This window comes from Rhinolophus hipposideros (genome assembly GCF_964194185.1).
Source record: "Rhinolophus hipposideros genome assembly, chromosome: 1".
NCBI lineage: Eukaryota > Metazoa > Chordata > Mammalia > Chiroptera > Rhinolophidae > Rhinolophus > Rhinolophus hipposideros.
In genome coordinates this window covers 106,978,731-106,994,918 of record NC_138047.1, presented here as the reverse complement: position 1 = coordinate 106,994,918, position 16,188 = coordinate 106,978,731, and the positions used below count along the sequence as shown (strand labels likewise).

At 51.1% G+C, this 16,188-nt stretch overlaps 1 protein-coding gene across 10 annotated transcripts in view; it reads left to right on the top strand.

Annotated features, from left to right (window-relative positions):
* LOC308492024 (uncharacterized protein C4orf50) overlaps positions 1–16,188 on the top strand; it is a 104,633-nt gene that overhangs the window by 35,098 nt on the left and 53,347 nt on the right. For 5 of the 10 annotated variants that reach the window (XM_081036309.1, XM_081036305.1, XM_081036308.1 and 2 more), the window contains 5 exons: positions 168–224; positions 2,865–3,047; positions 3,855–3,903; positions 5,100–5,221; positions 8,466–8,684. In XM_081036309.1, the coding sequence (XP_080892435.1) occupies positions 168–224; positions 2,865–3,047; positions 3,855–3,903; positions 5,100–5,221; positions 8,466–8,684 (630 nt within the window). Of the gene's footprint in view, positions 1–167; positions 225–2,864; positions 3,048–3,854; positions 3,904–5,099; positions 5,222–8,465; positions 9,371–16,188 lie in introns of those variants that run through there. The other 5 variants (XM_081036312.1, XM_081036311.1, XM_081036313.1 and 2 more) reach the window with 3 other exon arrangements.

Below are 16,188 nucleotides of genomic sequence, written 5' to 3'. Positions count from 1 at the left end.
CTGATCCTGCCGAGCAGGTGATGCAGGAAAGGCCCCTGTTCCCCACTGAGAACTCCTGTGGGAAAAGAGGGGACACAGGCAGTTTCTGAGAGCCTGGCTCTCCTGGGGAAGCACCGAGCTGTGTAAACTATGGCTCAGCCTTGTTAGCAACACTGCTTCTCTTTCAGCTTGACGAACTTCAGAAAAAGCAATATGAAGCGAATTTGGCTGTGACTCCTTTGAAGGTAATATGTTTATGAAATCAATATGAAATGTCTCTTTCAAAAAAAAGTTTGTAGTATTTTTCCCATTAGAGATTGTATTAAAATACTGGAAAGATGAATGAAAGATACAAAATCACCCCCAACCCCCATTTGAAGCTGGTGCTTTCTTCCAGTGTGTTTTACACGTGTCTCAGATGCTCCTTAACCTGTCTGTTCTGCTTTCCCACTTGAGGGTGTCACCTGCAAGGGCTATCCCTGTCCTGGCCAACCTTTGAAGCTGCTGGTCGCAATGCAGCATAAGCTATGAGAGGCCGCAATTCATGAACTGCCATTTCCTTGCTTGGTGTTCAAGTCCGTCTGTCCATCCTTGCTTCCTTTATTCTTTCCTCCCTCCCTCTCTCTCTTGCGTTATTGTATATCAACACCATGATGTACATGTTTTATTAGAAAGGATTTCCCCACAAATTTAGTCATTTCTTTAGAGCACATTCCCCGAAATGGCATTACTGGCCCACAAGGTGTCATTGGTTCTTTGCTGGTTGGACGTGTGGTTTGGTTGTGATGACATGTTCAACCTCAAGTATGGCACCGGGTTTGTGAAGTGGACCGGGAGGACCCGCCCCTTCTTTTTATTTCTTGGGAAGCATGGAGAGAGGGGCCTGGCCTGGTTCAGCCCCTGGGCCCCACTGACTGACCGAGCCCCGCCCCCTGTGGGGCCTCGGTTTCCTGAACTGTTAAATCAGAAGTGTGAGCTCACAACCCTCCGTGCTCTTCCATCTGGAACCACACGTCTGCCTCAGCCTCGGGGCTGTGTCTGTGAAATGGAACGACAGTCATTCCCACTGGCTGCTCTCACAGCTTGTTCTAACACTCCATGGATGTTATCCAAAAAAAGTGGAGAGCAAACTGGAAAGCTCTCGGAAACGTGAGGTTTCCCTGTTCCTCCCTCTGACTTTCGTTTGCTGTGTGTCATTTACTTAAGTATGGACCATAATCTCTTGTCAACTATAAAGTGCTTTACAAATGTGAGATTAAAATAACACCAGGAAAAAAAAAAGGAAAAACAACCACACCAGGGCACCTGCAGCACCTCACCGGCGAGGCAAGGCCTGACCCAGGAGAAGCCGGCCTGGACGGGCGGAGCCCAGAGACCTGGCGTCAAGCCAGGTCACCTCTCACAGCCTCAGTTTCCTCATCGACAAATGGGATTGTGATTCCTGGGCAGGCTTGGAGATTTTGTGAGGATTCATAATGATCGCAGTCACGATCTGTGGAATGCTTACTGTGGGCCAGGCGCTCTGCACATTTTGTTTTAAGTTCCACCACATGTCAGGAAGGGGAGCACGAGCCCCACTCCATAAATGGAGAGAAACTGAGGCTCAGAGCGATGCAGTGACTTGCCTACAGTCATACAGAGTTACTCAGGAGGGGAGCGAGGATTTGAACCCCGGTCCATCTGATGTGAAAGGCTGTGTCCTCCCCTTGGCCACACTGTGTCTCGGAGAGGCAGGGTTTATGAAGAGCCTGGCAGAGTCTGTCACCATCAGCAATGGCCTCTTTCTCAGGGGAGCTGCACAAACTAATGCGGCTGAATAATGAAGCCCTGAAGTTTGGGGCGGTGTGATCCAGGGGCCCCCGCCTCCAAGCCTGCCTGCCTGCCACTACTGGGCACCCAGGCACCACCCCCTGGAAACTGACATGCAAACGACCTTGAACCTCTGGGATGGGCAGCAAGGGATCATCACCTCCTCCCCCAACTGAGCAGGAGGGCACACCAGGAGGGCCACCCTCAAGATGACAAGTCTGTCGCCCTCTCCAGACTTGTGCTGATGGGGGAGGTCATTTCATGGTGGATGTGTCACTCACTCACGTCATTCATGCAACAAATCCGTCCCAAGGGCCATGGGGTCCCCAGGGATGGCACAGCGATGGAGCCAGGGACACGGGAGTGTCAGCCTTGGAGTTGAGGAGCTCCCCACATCTAAAAATTAACGGCAGGGGTAGAAGGAAGCCAGAAGCCAGGGCACAGAGGGACACCAAGCCTTGAGCCCAGGGAGGTGACACGTGGGCTGGCCTCTGAATAAATCTGAACAAGCCTTTTCTGGGCTTCGGACATGTAGGAGCCACACAGGAGTGATGAGGAAGTTCCAGGGGGTGGAGTGGGGTCAGCAGACAGCAGTATGGCTGGAACTGGAGGAGGGAGAAGGAAGATCGTCATGATGGGACTTGAGAGGTACAGGGATGGGGCAGAGAGTCTTTTATGGCAGTAGTGGCCAGCACTGTCCGAGGGCCTGCGTGGCTGACCCTGTGTGAGCGCTTTGCCTGCTCAGTCTCCTTTTGTCCTGGTGCCCTTAACAATGCCCATTGTACAGATGAGCAAAGCGAGGTGTCGAGAGGAGCTTGGTCACATAGCTGGTCAGTGGTGGATCCAAGGTGCACGCTCTTGACCTATTCAGAGGGCATCCGGAGGGCAGCAGGAAGCCCTTTGGAGGTGTAGCCGTGTGGCAGCTTGTTTTCAACCCTGGCTTTGGCTTCCCGGTGGAGGGAGGCGTGGCTAAGGCAGTGCTAGGAGGCGCAGTGTGGGGCGGCGATGCCCCAGCCCCCGTGGCAGCCCGGTGCCCAGGCACCCACCTGGCTGTGTCTTCGCTCCCATCCTTTCAGGCCACGCTGGCTTCTCTGGTCCAGAAGTGCCGGGAGAGGAACCACCTGATCACACACCTGCTGCAGGAGCTGCACAGACACGGGGAGGCCAGCGACCTGCTCTCTGAGATGGCGCACAGCGTGGTGAACGACGTGGCGCTGGCTGAGTACGCGGCCACCTTCTCCGCTGCCAGCGTCCCAGAGGTAGATTCCCGCAGAGCCCTGGCCCTCTTCCTGCGGGGGCTGTGGGCACAGGACCCGCCGCCTCCCGTACCTGCCAGACCTGACGGCCCCTCCCTTCCTCCCTCTGTCCACTGACCCCATGGCCTGGGCTCCGTCTCTGTGCCGCACCCGTGCTCGGGGCTGGTGTAGGAAGGCGATCCAGCCAGCCTTACCCACGAGGAAGTGAGGTCTGGGCTCCTGGTCTGAAACCAACTCTAACCCGGTGTTCAACCATTCGGGACCTCCAGGCCAACCAGCTGAGTTACCATTGCTGCACCCCTTTCAGACACTATATGATCATGGGACCCAGGAGGACACTAGTCTATATGGTGGTGCAGGGGACTCAGGTCAAGCCCAACCTGAATTCCTGGGTGACTGACTCAGAGGCCCCAGAGGGGCAGCTCTCACAGGATATCAGTGGGACCTCCGTTCTGAGAGGATTTCTGGAGACTTCACCATCCAGCTGCCCTCATTTTCCCCCACTTTTAATAGCAGTTTCTAAAACACATTTATCACAGTCTCTATTTGAGATTGAATTTGAGTAAAGGAGAGGGAATCGTTTCCTTGTACCTGTATTCCCCAAGAGCGAATCCTGGACTCTTAGGGTCATGGGTAGAGAAGGGAGGGGTCCTGCCTGCATTTTCTAGTGCACGGGGAGGAGTGGCTCTGGGCACAGTGCACCTTCTGCGGGGTGGGGTGAGGGCGCTGCTTTGCTCCGGTTGTAGTCACCTGTGTAAGGCTTTTTTCCCTGTGTCTTCAGAATAATTGCTGAGATGTCTTTTCTTCCAGACAAGCCTCGACCTGGACACCGAGTCTGAGAAGACAGCAGTTTTAACAGGTCAGTGCAGTTTTCAATTTGGAATAGTCCGTGTGCTCAGACTTGGTCCAAACCAGCAGGATGATCGGCCAGGTGGGCCAGGGTGGGAGAACACCTACTGTCAAGTGTAGACGATGAGGAATCGTAACCTGCTTTCTCCTACTCCCTTCCCTGCTTCTCATTCCACAACTTAGGGAGAGCCCATGAGAAAAAATGCTGCCACTACAAAAATGGTCAAATTTCTCAGCACCATAGTTTCACTTGTTAACCTAAAAATAGAATGTCTTTCAAGTGAGAGGCAACAAGCATTTATTTGAGATCAAAGAACAGCTATTCAGGAAGCACTGATTCAGACAATGCCCAAGCAGTGTTCCTATCAGGAGACATAGGCAGTGAGTATTTATGAGAGAGGGAAGGGGACCCGTGACATCCATAGAAGGAAGGCATTTCTACTGCTGCACATAAGCTCATATAGTGATGCTAATTCTAAACAATGTTTTTAATTTTCAGTCCCGTAGTCATAGTATCTGCCTTCTTGTGATCTTTGCAAACAGTCTTTGGGAAATAAGATTGCCCCAGGCCCAATGGTTATATTGTCCTGTTTTAATATTCCAAAGATTTGAGGACTAAGATGTGCGAGGCAGCTCCTCTGGGATGGCAGCTGGGGCTCCATTTGAAAGGGGCTCCGTTTATTCATTTATTATGACATACTCCTGGAAACTCATCCTAAGTCAACAGTTCTGTGTGTGGAAAAGCTCAATGGACAGGCATCCATGCTAGGGCGTTTATAATAGCAAAAAAATAAATAAATAAAGTGGGGGGAAAGTAGCGCCAGGATTGTTAATTAACCTATATATTCAATGAAATATTAGTCACTAAAATGGTTTTGACACACACCATGTGATACCACAGAAATTACGATTTTCTACTAAATTTTTAAAACGTAGGAAATGGAATGTAACGGATGACTCCAGTGATAGAGATACACGTGCTCATCTGTATGTGATTGACAACTTAGGCTAGGAGAGAAACTACAGTAGTAACAGTGGTTACTTAGAAAGATGGTAACATGGGTGATTTTCTTTTTTTAAATTAAGGTATGGTGTGGGGATCCGGGAATGAAAGAGAATGAAAAAGGTTGTTACAAGACTCAGAGACTTCTTGATTTTTAGAATAAATTTCTGGGTTGAGGCTTGACTGAGAATATTCTCTTCTAGCTCAGAAACACCTCCTGTACCCTGAAATGGACAGTACCCTCCAAAGTTCTTTGCCGTCCAAGTCCTGGCCCGTTCCTGAGGCTGAGTGGCCAACACAGACAGCTCGACTGGATTCTTTGGAGGTGAGAGGACATCATCACCTAATTTCTTAAATAAGCTTTTTAATTGAAGGTATAACACACGTATAGAAAAGAATACAACTCATAAGTGTACAGCTCAGTGAACTATCATAGGTTGCTACATACCCATGAAGCCATCCCCAGGTCAAGGACTAGAAAATGACTAACCCCACAAAGCCTGTCTGGTTTCCGCTCCTAGTCTCTTTCTATTACCTACTTTTTAATTTGTGTTTTTGGTCAAATCATGTGTTCTGTGTCTGGTTATTTTTCACTAAGTGCTGGACATTGTGTGCAAACACTTGAAGGCATGATCCGACGTTCAGCTTGGTAGTATCTTCAGCCAAAGAGGATTTCCTGTAGCTTCTGACAGGCAGCGAGGCCAACTACAGACTGTTCCTCACCTCAGCTGTTTCCGCATGTATGGGGTCCGTTATTTCTTGTTCACTCTTACTCCTACAGCATCGCCTTTTGGGGCCTTGATCAAAAGCCTGTAGTGTTTATCAGCATCCTTCCTCCTTGGCCCCTTCAGCCCCATGAGGCTGCCAGAGGCTCTGCTTAGCTTTTAGCCTGTCCGCTGCCAGCACCACACACAGGCTCGGCCTTCATGGGAGGAGCGATAACCTCTGGATGCCATGCGAGCCACTCGTGGCTTCTCTCCTGTTTTCAGTTTTAGTCCCACAAATCCTCACAGCCTCGGTAGCTCTCAGGTAGTTTAAATAGATGTTTCATTATATTTTGTCCAGCTTTCCTTGTTCTACTTCCTGGAGGTGTGGTCCAAAATGTCCTAATCAGTTACAGCCAGAGCAGCACTGTTTCTAGAGAAAACTTACTTTACATATGAGATTTGGACTCTGAAAGGCCTGTATTCAGATCCCAGCTGTAATTCAGGGTTACGTCAGGCAGACTCCTTCACGTCTGTGCCTAAGTCTCCTCATCTGGAATGTGGACATAATACAGCCAACTGCTGATATGAGGACAACATCAGATAAGCAGACCGAGTATGTGTCTGGAACACGCGAGAGGTACTGCCTGGCACGAGGGAGGTGTTCAGTAAATGACAGCCTTTGTTATTGACCTTCTTAACCTTTTTTTTTTCTGACTGGTGACTATCATTTGAAATATTTGTCTACAGGCTTATTATCTAGTAGTAGGAACTTCTTTCCAGCTTTGCTCTTTTTCTAGGAAAATTACCTCTGACATTTGATCTTTGACCTGCATTATCTCAGGCAGGTAGAAGGCATTCCAGGCAAAGGGAACAACACCTTCAAAGATGGAGAGGCAAGCGCTCATGAAGTATTGGGGGCACTGTAAGCAATTAAATGTGGCTGCAGCATAACATATGAGGATGTAAAGAGTCGCCTCAGAGATTGTAATGATGATGTCAATTAGAACAGGAATGAGAAAGGACTCTGCCCCCCACTCCCATTTCTGGAGTGATTCTATGTGCCACGCTTACAAGTATGATGGATTAGCTTGTCCAGCACTCACTAGGGGCCCACAACATGGATCTCAGCATTAGCCCCACTTTACCTATGAGAAAAGGTAAGGCACAGAGGTGGTAAATACCTAACCTGAGGTCACACAGCTGGTAAGTGGCAGAGCTGGGGGTCCAACTCAGACAGCCTGGCTCTAGAGTTGGCGCTCTGGTCAGTATGTGGCCGGATCATGCTGGGCCTTCTTTGGGGACAATGTGAGCACTCCCTTCTGCCTCGTTGGACACTCTAATCTGGAATTCAGTGTGAGGATAATCCCACAAACATCTGCTGCAGGCGATACTGGTCAGAAGCCCACAGCAAACCTTTTGAGGAAATAGTTGGAGCACAAATTAAATGAATGACTGAACCCACAAGGTATCTTCATACTCGTACGGCCCCACGTTTCTCATTGTTCTTCAACTTTCTTCAAAGTTATTACTGCAGATGTAGAATGCCACGGGATGAAAGCTCTTCCTTTATTGGACACAATTGCAAGGCCACAGGATACTTTTGTTTCTTTAAAGTGAGATGATAGGATGTTTATTTAGATGTTTTTGTTCCCGTGCCCACAGTACCCAGCCCATAGGAGGTTTCCAAAGTCCAGAACCCTGAAGTGGGTGTTTGCCTCCTATGTGCACATTACTCTGTGTGGAATGACCTTCAACTTTTAACACAATAGAATCCAGCTCAGACACCACTTCCTCCAGGAGGCCTTCCCACTCCTCGGTGGTTCCCTCCTGGGGGCTCCACTGACACCTGTGTGGGTCTCCCTTCCAGCTCCATCTCTGAAGCATAATGGCACAAGTATTCGCTTGCCTCTCCTGCTGTTGGGAGCACCTGGTAGGCAGGTGTGCTACGTAGGGGTGCTGCTTGATCATTACTTCTGCTCCTTCCCTGCCCTTCCTTTCTCAGCCATCTTCCACTGATGAGGCAGAAGGCACTGGGTGTGAAAAACTGCCATTGGGCACTGCCTCCTGGGCTCACTGGAGAGGTTTGCTCCATTCTGCTTGTGTCATGGGTGAGGCGCAGACACACTACTCACAGTTCTCAGAGGACTGAGCAAAGGCATAAGTGGGTCTCCTATTAATGAGCACAGTGGTCTTACCTGTTGTACAGGGAAGGGCGTGGTCAATGTGAGGTGCTGGTCATGAACACACATATAATAGCTGCTGGTGGTGATCTAGGAAGAGATTTTGACATCAGATGGGCTTGGCTATTGATCCTGCTACTTCAGAGCCGCATAAATGTAGGTAAACTACTTAGAGTCTTTGAAACAGGTAACTGTTTCCTCACCTGTCATGTGGGCCTGCTAATAGCCTGTTGGGAAGATTAAATGAAAGCAAGTGGAATGGCACGTTTGAGAACCCCGGGCGTTGGGCCAGGAGGCTGGCATCCAATCGATGTTGACTTCCTCTTAGTGGGAAAGTCACTGTCTCTTGTCACTGGGAACAAGGTTATACAGGACACGTGCTGTGTGGGGATACCCAGCAGTATTTGCCTTGTTAGGCACCTGCTGGATGACATGGGCTGGGAGCTGTCCCCCATCCCAATTGCTGTGTCCTCTTCTGTAACGATGATGATGGTGTGGGCCTCCATGAACTGTAATAGAAGGAAGAGAGCTAATGCATGAGGAGTATCTGGTGCCGGGAACACAGGATGTGCTCCATAACTGTTAGTTATCGTCGCGTCTCTTCCTTGGATAAAGTCAGGGATCACAGGGACTTTTATGAACATGCAGAAGCAGAGACCACTTCATATGCTCTTGCCTCCAGCTTCCTCTGCCTTTGGGGCCAACACCTGGTGCTAGAATGTGCCCAGATGCCGCCGCCGTGGAACCAGGACTCCCAGTGCAATGTCTGCAAGAAAAAGGCAGAACGTCCTGTCCTGTCTGCCCCGCTGACGGCCTCCTACCACCCTCTGAGCTCCAGAGCCCTGCGAGGATCCTGGCTTTCCACAACGAGCTTAGACAAAGCATTTGCAGCAATTCCCAGGTCCATAAATCACCGTTGGGGTGATAAATTTAATAGGATCGCTCACTCTCCGGGGCCATTTCATAGACTCCATAAATATTTGAAGCAGAACCTTCAGTGAGCGCTTTAAGAAATTGGTAGCAATCAAAGCCCTCATTCAGTGGCAAGTGGTTTTGCCTTTGGCTTGGGGGTTTGTGTTGGTTGTCTGAGCCTGGGAGAAACACAGGACTGTGCCCTGCAAATTCTGAGCAGCTTGGTTTTGGCCAATATGAAGGGAACAAAGGGAGTATTTACTGTACCAAAATCTACTGAGTGATGGGTCCAGTGGTTCTGAAGTGGGGTTGATTTTGTCTCCTCAGGCCCAATTTTGGCGATGTCTGGAGACAATTTTTGTTGTCACAATGGGAAAGCTACTACTGGCATCTAATGGGTAGAAGCCAGGGGTGCTGCTAAACACCCTGCAATGCACCAGACGGCTCCCTAGAACAAACAATTACCCAGCCCTGCTGTCAGCATGCAGGGCTGGGAGGTCCTGAACTGGTCTTATAGCTCCTAACATTGTCAGCCATGGAGAACTGTTTGGTTATTTTCCTGACCCTGGGACTCCTCCCCATATTTGAAAAGATTTTTGTCTACCAAATGAAATGCTTGGTTTAAGTAATTATATATTTCAAATTTTAAAACATTAAAACCAATCAGAACTTTCTAATCTGTCCACTTATTCCATGTTTGTTGACCCCCGTTATATGCCAGGCAATATGGTGTGAAGGCGAAAAGAGATGAGTCAACATTGGTCCCTGCCCCAGGGACTTCACAGGGCAATGGGAGAGACACACATGTAGACAATCACTCTGTAGTCAATCATACGTGTGCCATGAGATACGTGATGAAGGGAAGGGTCAGTTCTACCTGGCTTCGGGAAATGGGAGGCCATTCAGGAAGGACTGGCTGCTGAACAGATCCCCTAGGCCCAGTGAGGTGTCCAACTCATTGGTGAGGTGGGGAAGGGTGTCACAGTCAGAGGGAACAGCATGTGCAAAGGCTCTGAGGCATGAATCTAAACTTTGGGTGTGCCACTAGAGGAATGTGCAAAGCATCCCCTTCCTAAGCCAGCTGCAAGGAGTCACTGCCTAGTCCCCACCCAGCACCCCCCTTCCCCCAAGACCCAGAGGTGGAAGAAGAATGCCTCCATCCTGAGAGCAGGCCACCCAGAAAGAGAGTCGAGGGGGCTTGGGCCACACCTGCCCAGACCCTGGTCCCAGGCTCACCAATCAGAGACATCATCTCTCTCCTTGGAAGCAGGCTGGAGAAGGGCTTGAGGGAAACGTCAATTACCTTCCCAATTCTGTTCCCTCCTGGAAGTGGTTGTCACGTAAGGACGAGGAAGTACCAGAGCAAGAAATCGAGCCTCCCTCCCCAGGTGGTAGGCAGAACATGTGGATTTTCAATGAACGTATTTTAACTTTTTATGTTGAAATGAAAAGTGCAGAGTTACCGTATGACCTTCACGCAGCCTCCCCTAATGTTAGCAAACATTTTATAGACCTAACCATAGTGCAATGATAGAAACAAATGGATTTATTTTGAAGAAAACTGGGGGATCATTGAGATATAAGAAAAACAGTGTGATCGAGTGAGCGTCAGCACGCTGAGGGGCTACCATCTTAATTAGCCTGTGAGGCTGTGCGATGGGTCATCATGTCCATCCCCATATCTTTGGATTGATTGACCGGTGGACCCAGCCATCCATTTGTTCAAGAAGCATTTAGGGGTAACCGCCAAGTGAGTACCGGGTCCTCGGATAGGTGCTGGGAGGCAGAAATAAAGAAGATGCCCATCTTTGTCCTCAAGGACCTGCTGGAAACCCTGTGGCCCCATCATGACCACTCAAGGAGTCCCCTTATCGGAAACCACTGGTGTCGTCACTTTGACCATTTCAGTCCCCACAGACACCCTGTAATTGCCAATCGTGTAGCGTCCTGCAGAGCTGGTCGGTAACAGCTGGTCGGTAACGGTGGTTTGTGATCTCCTCTTTCAGTGCTCCCCTTCACCCCCCTCCCCCATTTATTTTAAGACAACGCCATTAGCTTTGAGCAGCAGGAATGCGATGAAGAAAGGATGTGAAATGTGTGAAGCCAGGGTGACCAGCCGGCTGAACCTCCCTGCTGAGCCAGCGGCATGCACGAGGCGCCAGTTCTGGTCTCCAGGACCCTTCCTGCCTCTGCGCAGAGGCAACCGGAGCTCCATTAAAGGGAGGCAAGGCGATCATTGCAGCGTAACCCACTGACCATAATAAATCATGTTCCCAAGCCAGAGACCACTTATTAACCCAAGCTGTGAATTCCCGCCTGGGGCTGGCACTTCGGGTCGCCTCAAACTGGGTCGTTGCTTTGTGCTTTGATTCCCTAGCGGCACTTTTGCGGTGGTGGATGGCAGACCCAGCATTTTCCTTGCCTTAGCTCTAGACCCCAGCCCTCAGAAGAGGCGTCCTCGGTGGGCCTGAGGCAGCCAGGACCCAGCCTGGTCACATGCTCCAGGACAGGGGCGGGGGCAGGACCTACTCGGATCACCAAGCCGGGTCAGGCAGGATCTCAGCCTGCAGGACCTGACTCCAACCACCCCACGCTCCAGGAAGGCCACTGCAATGACCTTCCAGATGGGTCTCTGGAGACCAGCCAGATGGGCCAGCCCAGCCACAGTGGCAGAAAACAATTTGTCAAACCGGCTGTCAGCAAACAATGGTGGCCTTCCCGGCGGGCGGCTGGCCAGGCTCTGCAGAGAGGGAGCCCTGAACCCAGTGAGGTAAATGCACCCTGCCCCCACTCCCAGCAAGGGCCCCACCTGAGCTTTTAGGCAAATCAGATGGGAGTGATTGCTTGGCCATTGGCCAAGCAGAAGTGTTAAGCAGGTCTCTTCCTGCTGCCTGATTCATGTCCTGTCCTTCCGGGAGGCATTTTGCATGTGGCTGAGCCTCTGCTCAGCAGATACCCTGAGCCCCTGCCAGGGCAGGTGAGAGCCTGGGTCACAGGGGTCTCCCTGCAGGTCCCGGTCCTCTAGGCTCCTGCAGAGGCAGATGGACCAAGACAGAGTGTCAGGGAGAACACGGGATCCGGGGGCACAGAGTAGAGCCTGACCAGTGCGGGAGGAGATCAGGGAGGGCTTCCTGGAGGAAGTATCAGCTGAGGCGGGCCCTGGAGAGGAGCAGGGGTTGGCGAGGGGGGTGGCCCTGGGGCGGCAGTGGGGTCGGGTAGGAAAGGGGGGTGGACATGTGTGTCTTCCTGTAATCCCCCAGGGGCAGGTGCCGGAAGGATGGCGTTGCCTTTTTGCAATCTCACGGTGACTCTCGTTCCATTTAACGTATTTTTAGTGAAGGCAAAACATTTTCATTCTTCGGAATCCAGAAGGCACAGAAGTGTACACAGTGCACATTTCCTGCCCGCCCCTGCTCCCAGTTCCCTTCCCATAGGCAAACATGTGCCCAGTTTCTTACGACTCCTTCCAGAGAGGGCCTAAGCTGACAGGGGCACACATACACACGCCCTTTCTGCCCCGATGGTAGCATACTCCACACTCAGTCCTGCACGCTGCTTTTTTCATTTTATATCTTGGTGATCATTCCAGACAAGAATGTAAATTTCTCGTTTGTTTTTTAAACAGTCACGTTGTTTCCATTGTGTGGATTGTACTGGTCCTTTCTCAATGGACATTTACATTGTTTCTGATCTTTTGCTGTTTAACCAGTACGGACACGAAAATGCTTGTATGTACATCTCTTCACACACGTGTGATGACGTCTGAGGGTAAATCCCTAGATGAGGACTTGCTGGGTCAAAGCAGAGAAACATTTGTCATTTTGAGAGTCCTGGTTATAGGGACGGAGCCCCAGAGAGCAGTTTCCAGGCTCTCGACCTCACGTGGGAAGGTGCTGGCTCGGGTACTAGATGGTCATCAGCTGTAACTGGTTGGCCATCCGCTATAACCAGTTAGCCATTAGCCTGTAATATAACTGCCGTGGCTAAGCTAGCAAGCACGGATTGCGGCTAGCAAGGAGGTTGTCAGAGAAGCAGATGACGGATTGCAGCTAGCTAGTGTGGTTAGCAAGCGGACTGTGGATTGCAGATTATGTTGATCCTACTTCCTGTGTCTCGCCCGCCCGCCCACCAGCGACAGGGGTGCAGGAAGACCCCTTGTTGAGGTACTGGCAGATGTTTGCTTTTGTGTCCGCCAGCGAGAATATAGTGGTATGGCTTCCCTATCTGTGGCTCCGTGGGTGTTCCTTTCTGGCTTCACCATTGTCATGCAGGGCGGCAGGCAGCCTCTCAGCTCCCACTCCCCACATAAGAACGCAGGACATGGTGAGGCCAAAAAGTAACACCCACAGAGCCATAGATAGGGGAGTTATACCACTATATTCTCGCTGGGCGAGACACAGGAAGCAGGAGCCACAGAATCCGCAGTCCACACTCTGCCACACTCTGCAACCGGCCATCCACTTCTCTCTGCCAGCCCACCTCACTTGCTAACTGCAATCTGCCCTTCCTACCTCAGCCACCATCTTCTTGCTAGCCCGCATTTCTACTAGCGTAGCCACAGCAGTTATATTAGTGGCCAATGGCTCACTGGTTACAGCTGTCGGCCAACTAGCCACAGCTGATGGCCATCCGATCACAGTTGATGGCCATTTACTACCTGAGCCAGCAGCACCTTTCCACGTGAGGCGGAGAGCCTGGAAACTGCACTCCTGGCTCTATCCCCACAACCATATCCTGTGTCCATCCGCCGAGAGCAGGACCAGAGACCCTGCATTACACTGGTCAGTCCCACTCCCCACCCCACTTTGAGGTTGTACAGTTTCACTCCCACCTGCAATGCTTGGGGACCCCTGTACCCCCACCGCCCGACACCCACCCTATATGTTGATTCAATTCAACATTTACTTCTTGAGCCCCTACAATGGGCCGGGTGTGGTTTGAGGCAGTCAGCAAGACAGTCATGGGAGTGGGGTGATGGAAGTAGTTAAATAGGCATTTGCTTCCTGGCCCCAATGAGGACCCTCCGTGTTTCCGTCCCCCAGGTGCTTACAATATGATCCATGGGGGTGATGCATGGGCCTGAGTGACCTCAATACAGGGAATCTGGGATCTGGCCACGGCTGACAAAGCCCTGGGAAGTTTTCGAGCCAAGGAGGAGCAGAGAAGGTGGCGTTTGGGTTGAGCTATTAAGGACAATATGGTCCCAGGAGCAGAGGTAGCGGCTTGGTGGGGACTGGTCAGGAAGGGACGCAGGGCCTCTGAGCAGTGCTCTGTGCTGGCCCGATGCCACGCTGTGCTTGATGGCTGACACCCCTGCTCTCGTCTCCTCCGGTGGTAGAAGCCTGGTGTGGGCAGACACGCCGCTGTTGGCCAGTACCCAGGCCTGCGCTTCCAAGCAGAGCGGCACAGAGTGTGGGACCTGAACTCGGAGACCTGTTCACATCGCAGCTCCACCACTCACCAGCTGTGGGCCTGGAGCCAAGGCTCCCGAAGGCTTGCTTTCTGCCATAAACATGGAAAGAACCTTGTCATAACCTCATCCTACCTGACTGGAGCCTTGAGGGTGGGACAAGCGCCCATCCCATGGCACTTGCAGCCCAGGTGAGTGTCCTCTTTCTTTCCCCTGTAATGCTGGGAGGCAGGTGGTTTTGGATCCCAGCTCTTCTCGCCTCGCCTCTCTGTGCCTCAGTTTTCTTATCTGTGAAATGGGGGTGCCGACCTCCTAGGGTGGCTGTGAGGAATGAGTCAATATCCGTGAAGCACTCAGAAGAGGCCCTGACACGTGGTAAGAGCTTTGGAAATGCTGCGTTGTTTTCTCTGTCTGCATGCCATGTTTCAAAAACAGAATGAAAAAGAATCACATACAGCGAGGGAGATAGGGAGAGGTGGCAGAGTGGTGGTGGCCTGGTGACGCCCATAGAGATAATGTAAGGGTTGAAAAGCGTATTGAGGAAGGCAGGTGGCAAGAGATTAGAATAAAGTGCCGGTGCTGCCTAGGGTCTGTGTGCCGTCATGGGCGAAGGCCAGGGCTTTTCTTCATCAATTTCATACTTAAAGAAACAGACGCTCAGTCCCTGCGAGTTGAGCCTTCGCCCTGACCCTCCCCACAAACAGCTCAACCCTGTCCAATTCCCTGCAGGATGTTTGGTCTTTCTTCCTCCACCCACCTGTTCCCCAAAAGCCATGGCGTGGAGTTGAAGGCTTCCTTGTCTGGCCCTTCGGGAGCTTCCCCGGGCTAGGGAGTTTCCATTTCCTCCAACTCCCTGTTTGGTTTTCTGGAAGAATGCTCATTTCTGCTGCTTGGATCAGTCCTTTTTACTTCGTTTGACCCTTTTTAATGAATCTAACACAGGTAGAGGGCTGTGTACTAGTCCATCTGGGTTAAAATCCCAGCTCTGCTACCCACCAGCTGTGTGACCTTCAGCAAGCTGCTTAACCCCTCTGTGCCTCAGTTTCCTCCCCTGGAAAATGACGTGAATAACAGGACCACCTCACAGAGTATATTCTGGGAGGATTATGTAGAAGCTTAGCTGTGTGTGGTGTTGATGCTACCTTAATAAGGTACTACTTGCCAGCTTCCATTGCCATCCGGAGAAAGCGTTTTCAAAAACCAGTTCCTGTTAAGCATGGAAAAGAACTTGTCGGCTACTTCTTCCTTCCTGTGAGTCCAGGTGTGCAGGAAGCAGACTGGCCTACAGCTTTCAGGGATCTTGCTGACAACCCCTCCAATTCATCCACCCCTTGCTTTAGCCCCAAGGTCACCAGGAATGCCCTGGGGGCCCTGCCTTTCACTGGTTGCCTTCCTGTCCCCTCTGCCTAGCCCACAGTCCTTGAGAGCAGTGACACGGTGGATCAAAGCAGGCTCTGGCTTTGAATTCCAACTGACATTTCCTTAGGCAAGTTTCGTCCCTCTGGGCCTCAGTATGCTCATCTGCAAAGTGGGGACACTTACAGGATCTTAGGAAGGATGAGACAATTCAGTGAGGCTTAAAGCACAGAGCCTGGCTCACCATGCAAGCTATTATTATCAGTGTTGTTGTTGTTGTTAATGAAAATCAGGGCACAGCATCAACCTCCCCATTCCAGGGGGAGTCAGAGGGACACCGTGCTCCCCACTGGCCAAATAACAGCCGGCTGTCATCATCCTGGGTGTTGGTGCCCCAGCCCACGCCTCCATGCAGGGCTTAAGGCCTTGTGTCTTGGAACTTCCTCAATGACCCACCTGTGAGCAAGGGGGTCGATCCCCTTTTGCAGTTGAGGAAACTGAAGCTCCCAGATGCCCTGACTGGTAGAGAGGGGATTCACGCTCCAGTCTGTCTGGCTTTCGTGCTGAAGTCAGTTTTCCTTCCGTTGGAGCTCCAATCCCAGGCCTTGGCACAGGTCCTCACATCTGTCTGGACCTGTGTAATCCATCCCTCCCTGTATGCTACATAAAGATCAGACAATTAAGTTCATGAACTTGTTGCAATGCTATTGCTAACCTTTTTTGATGT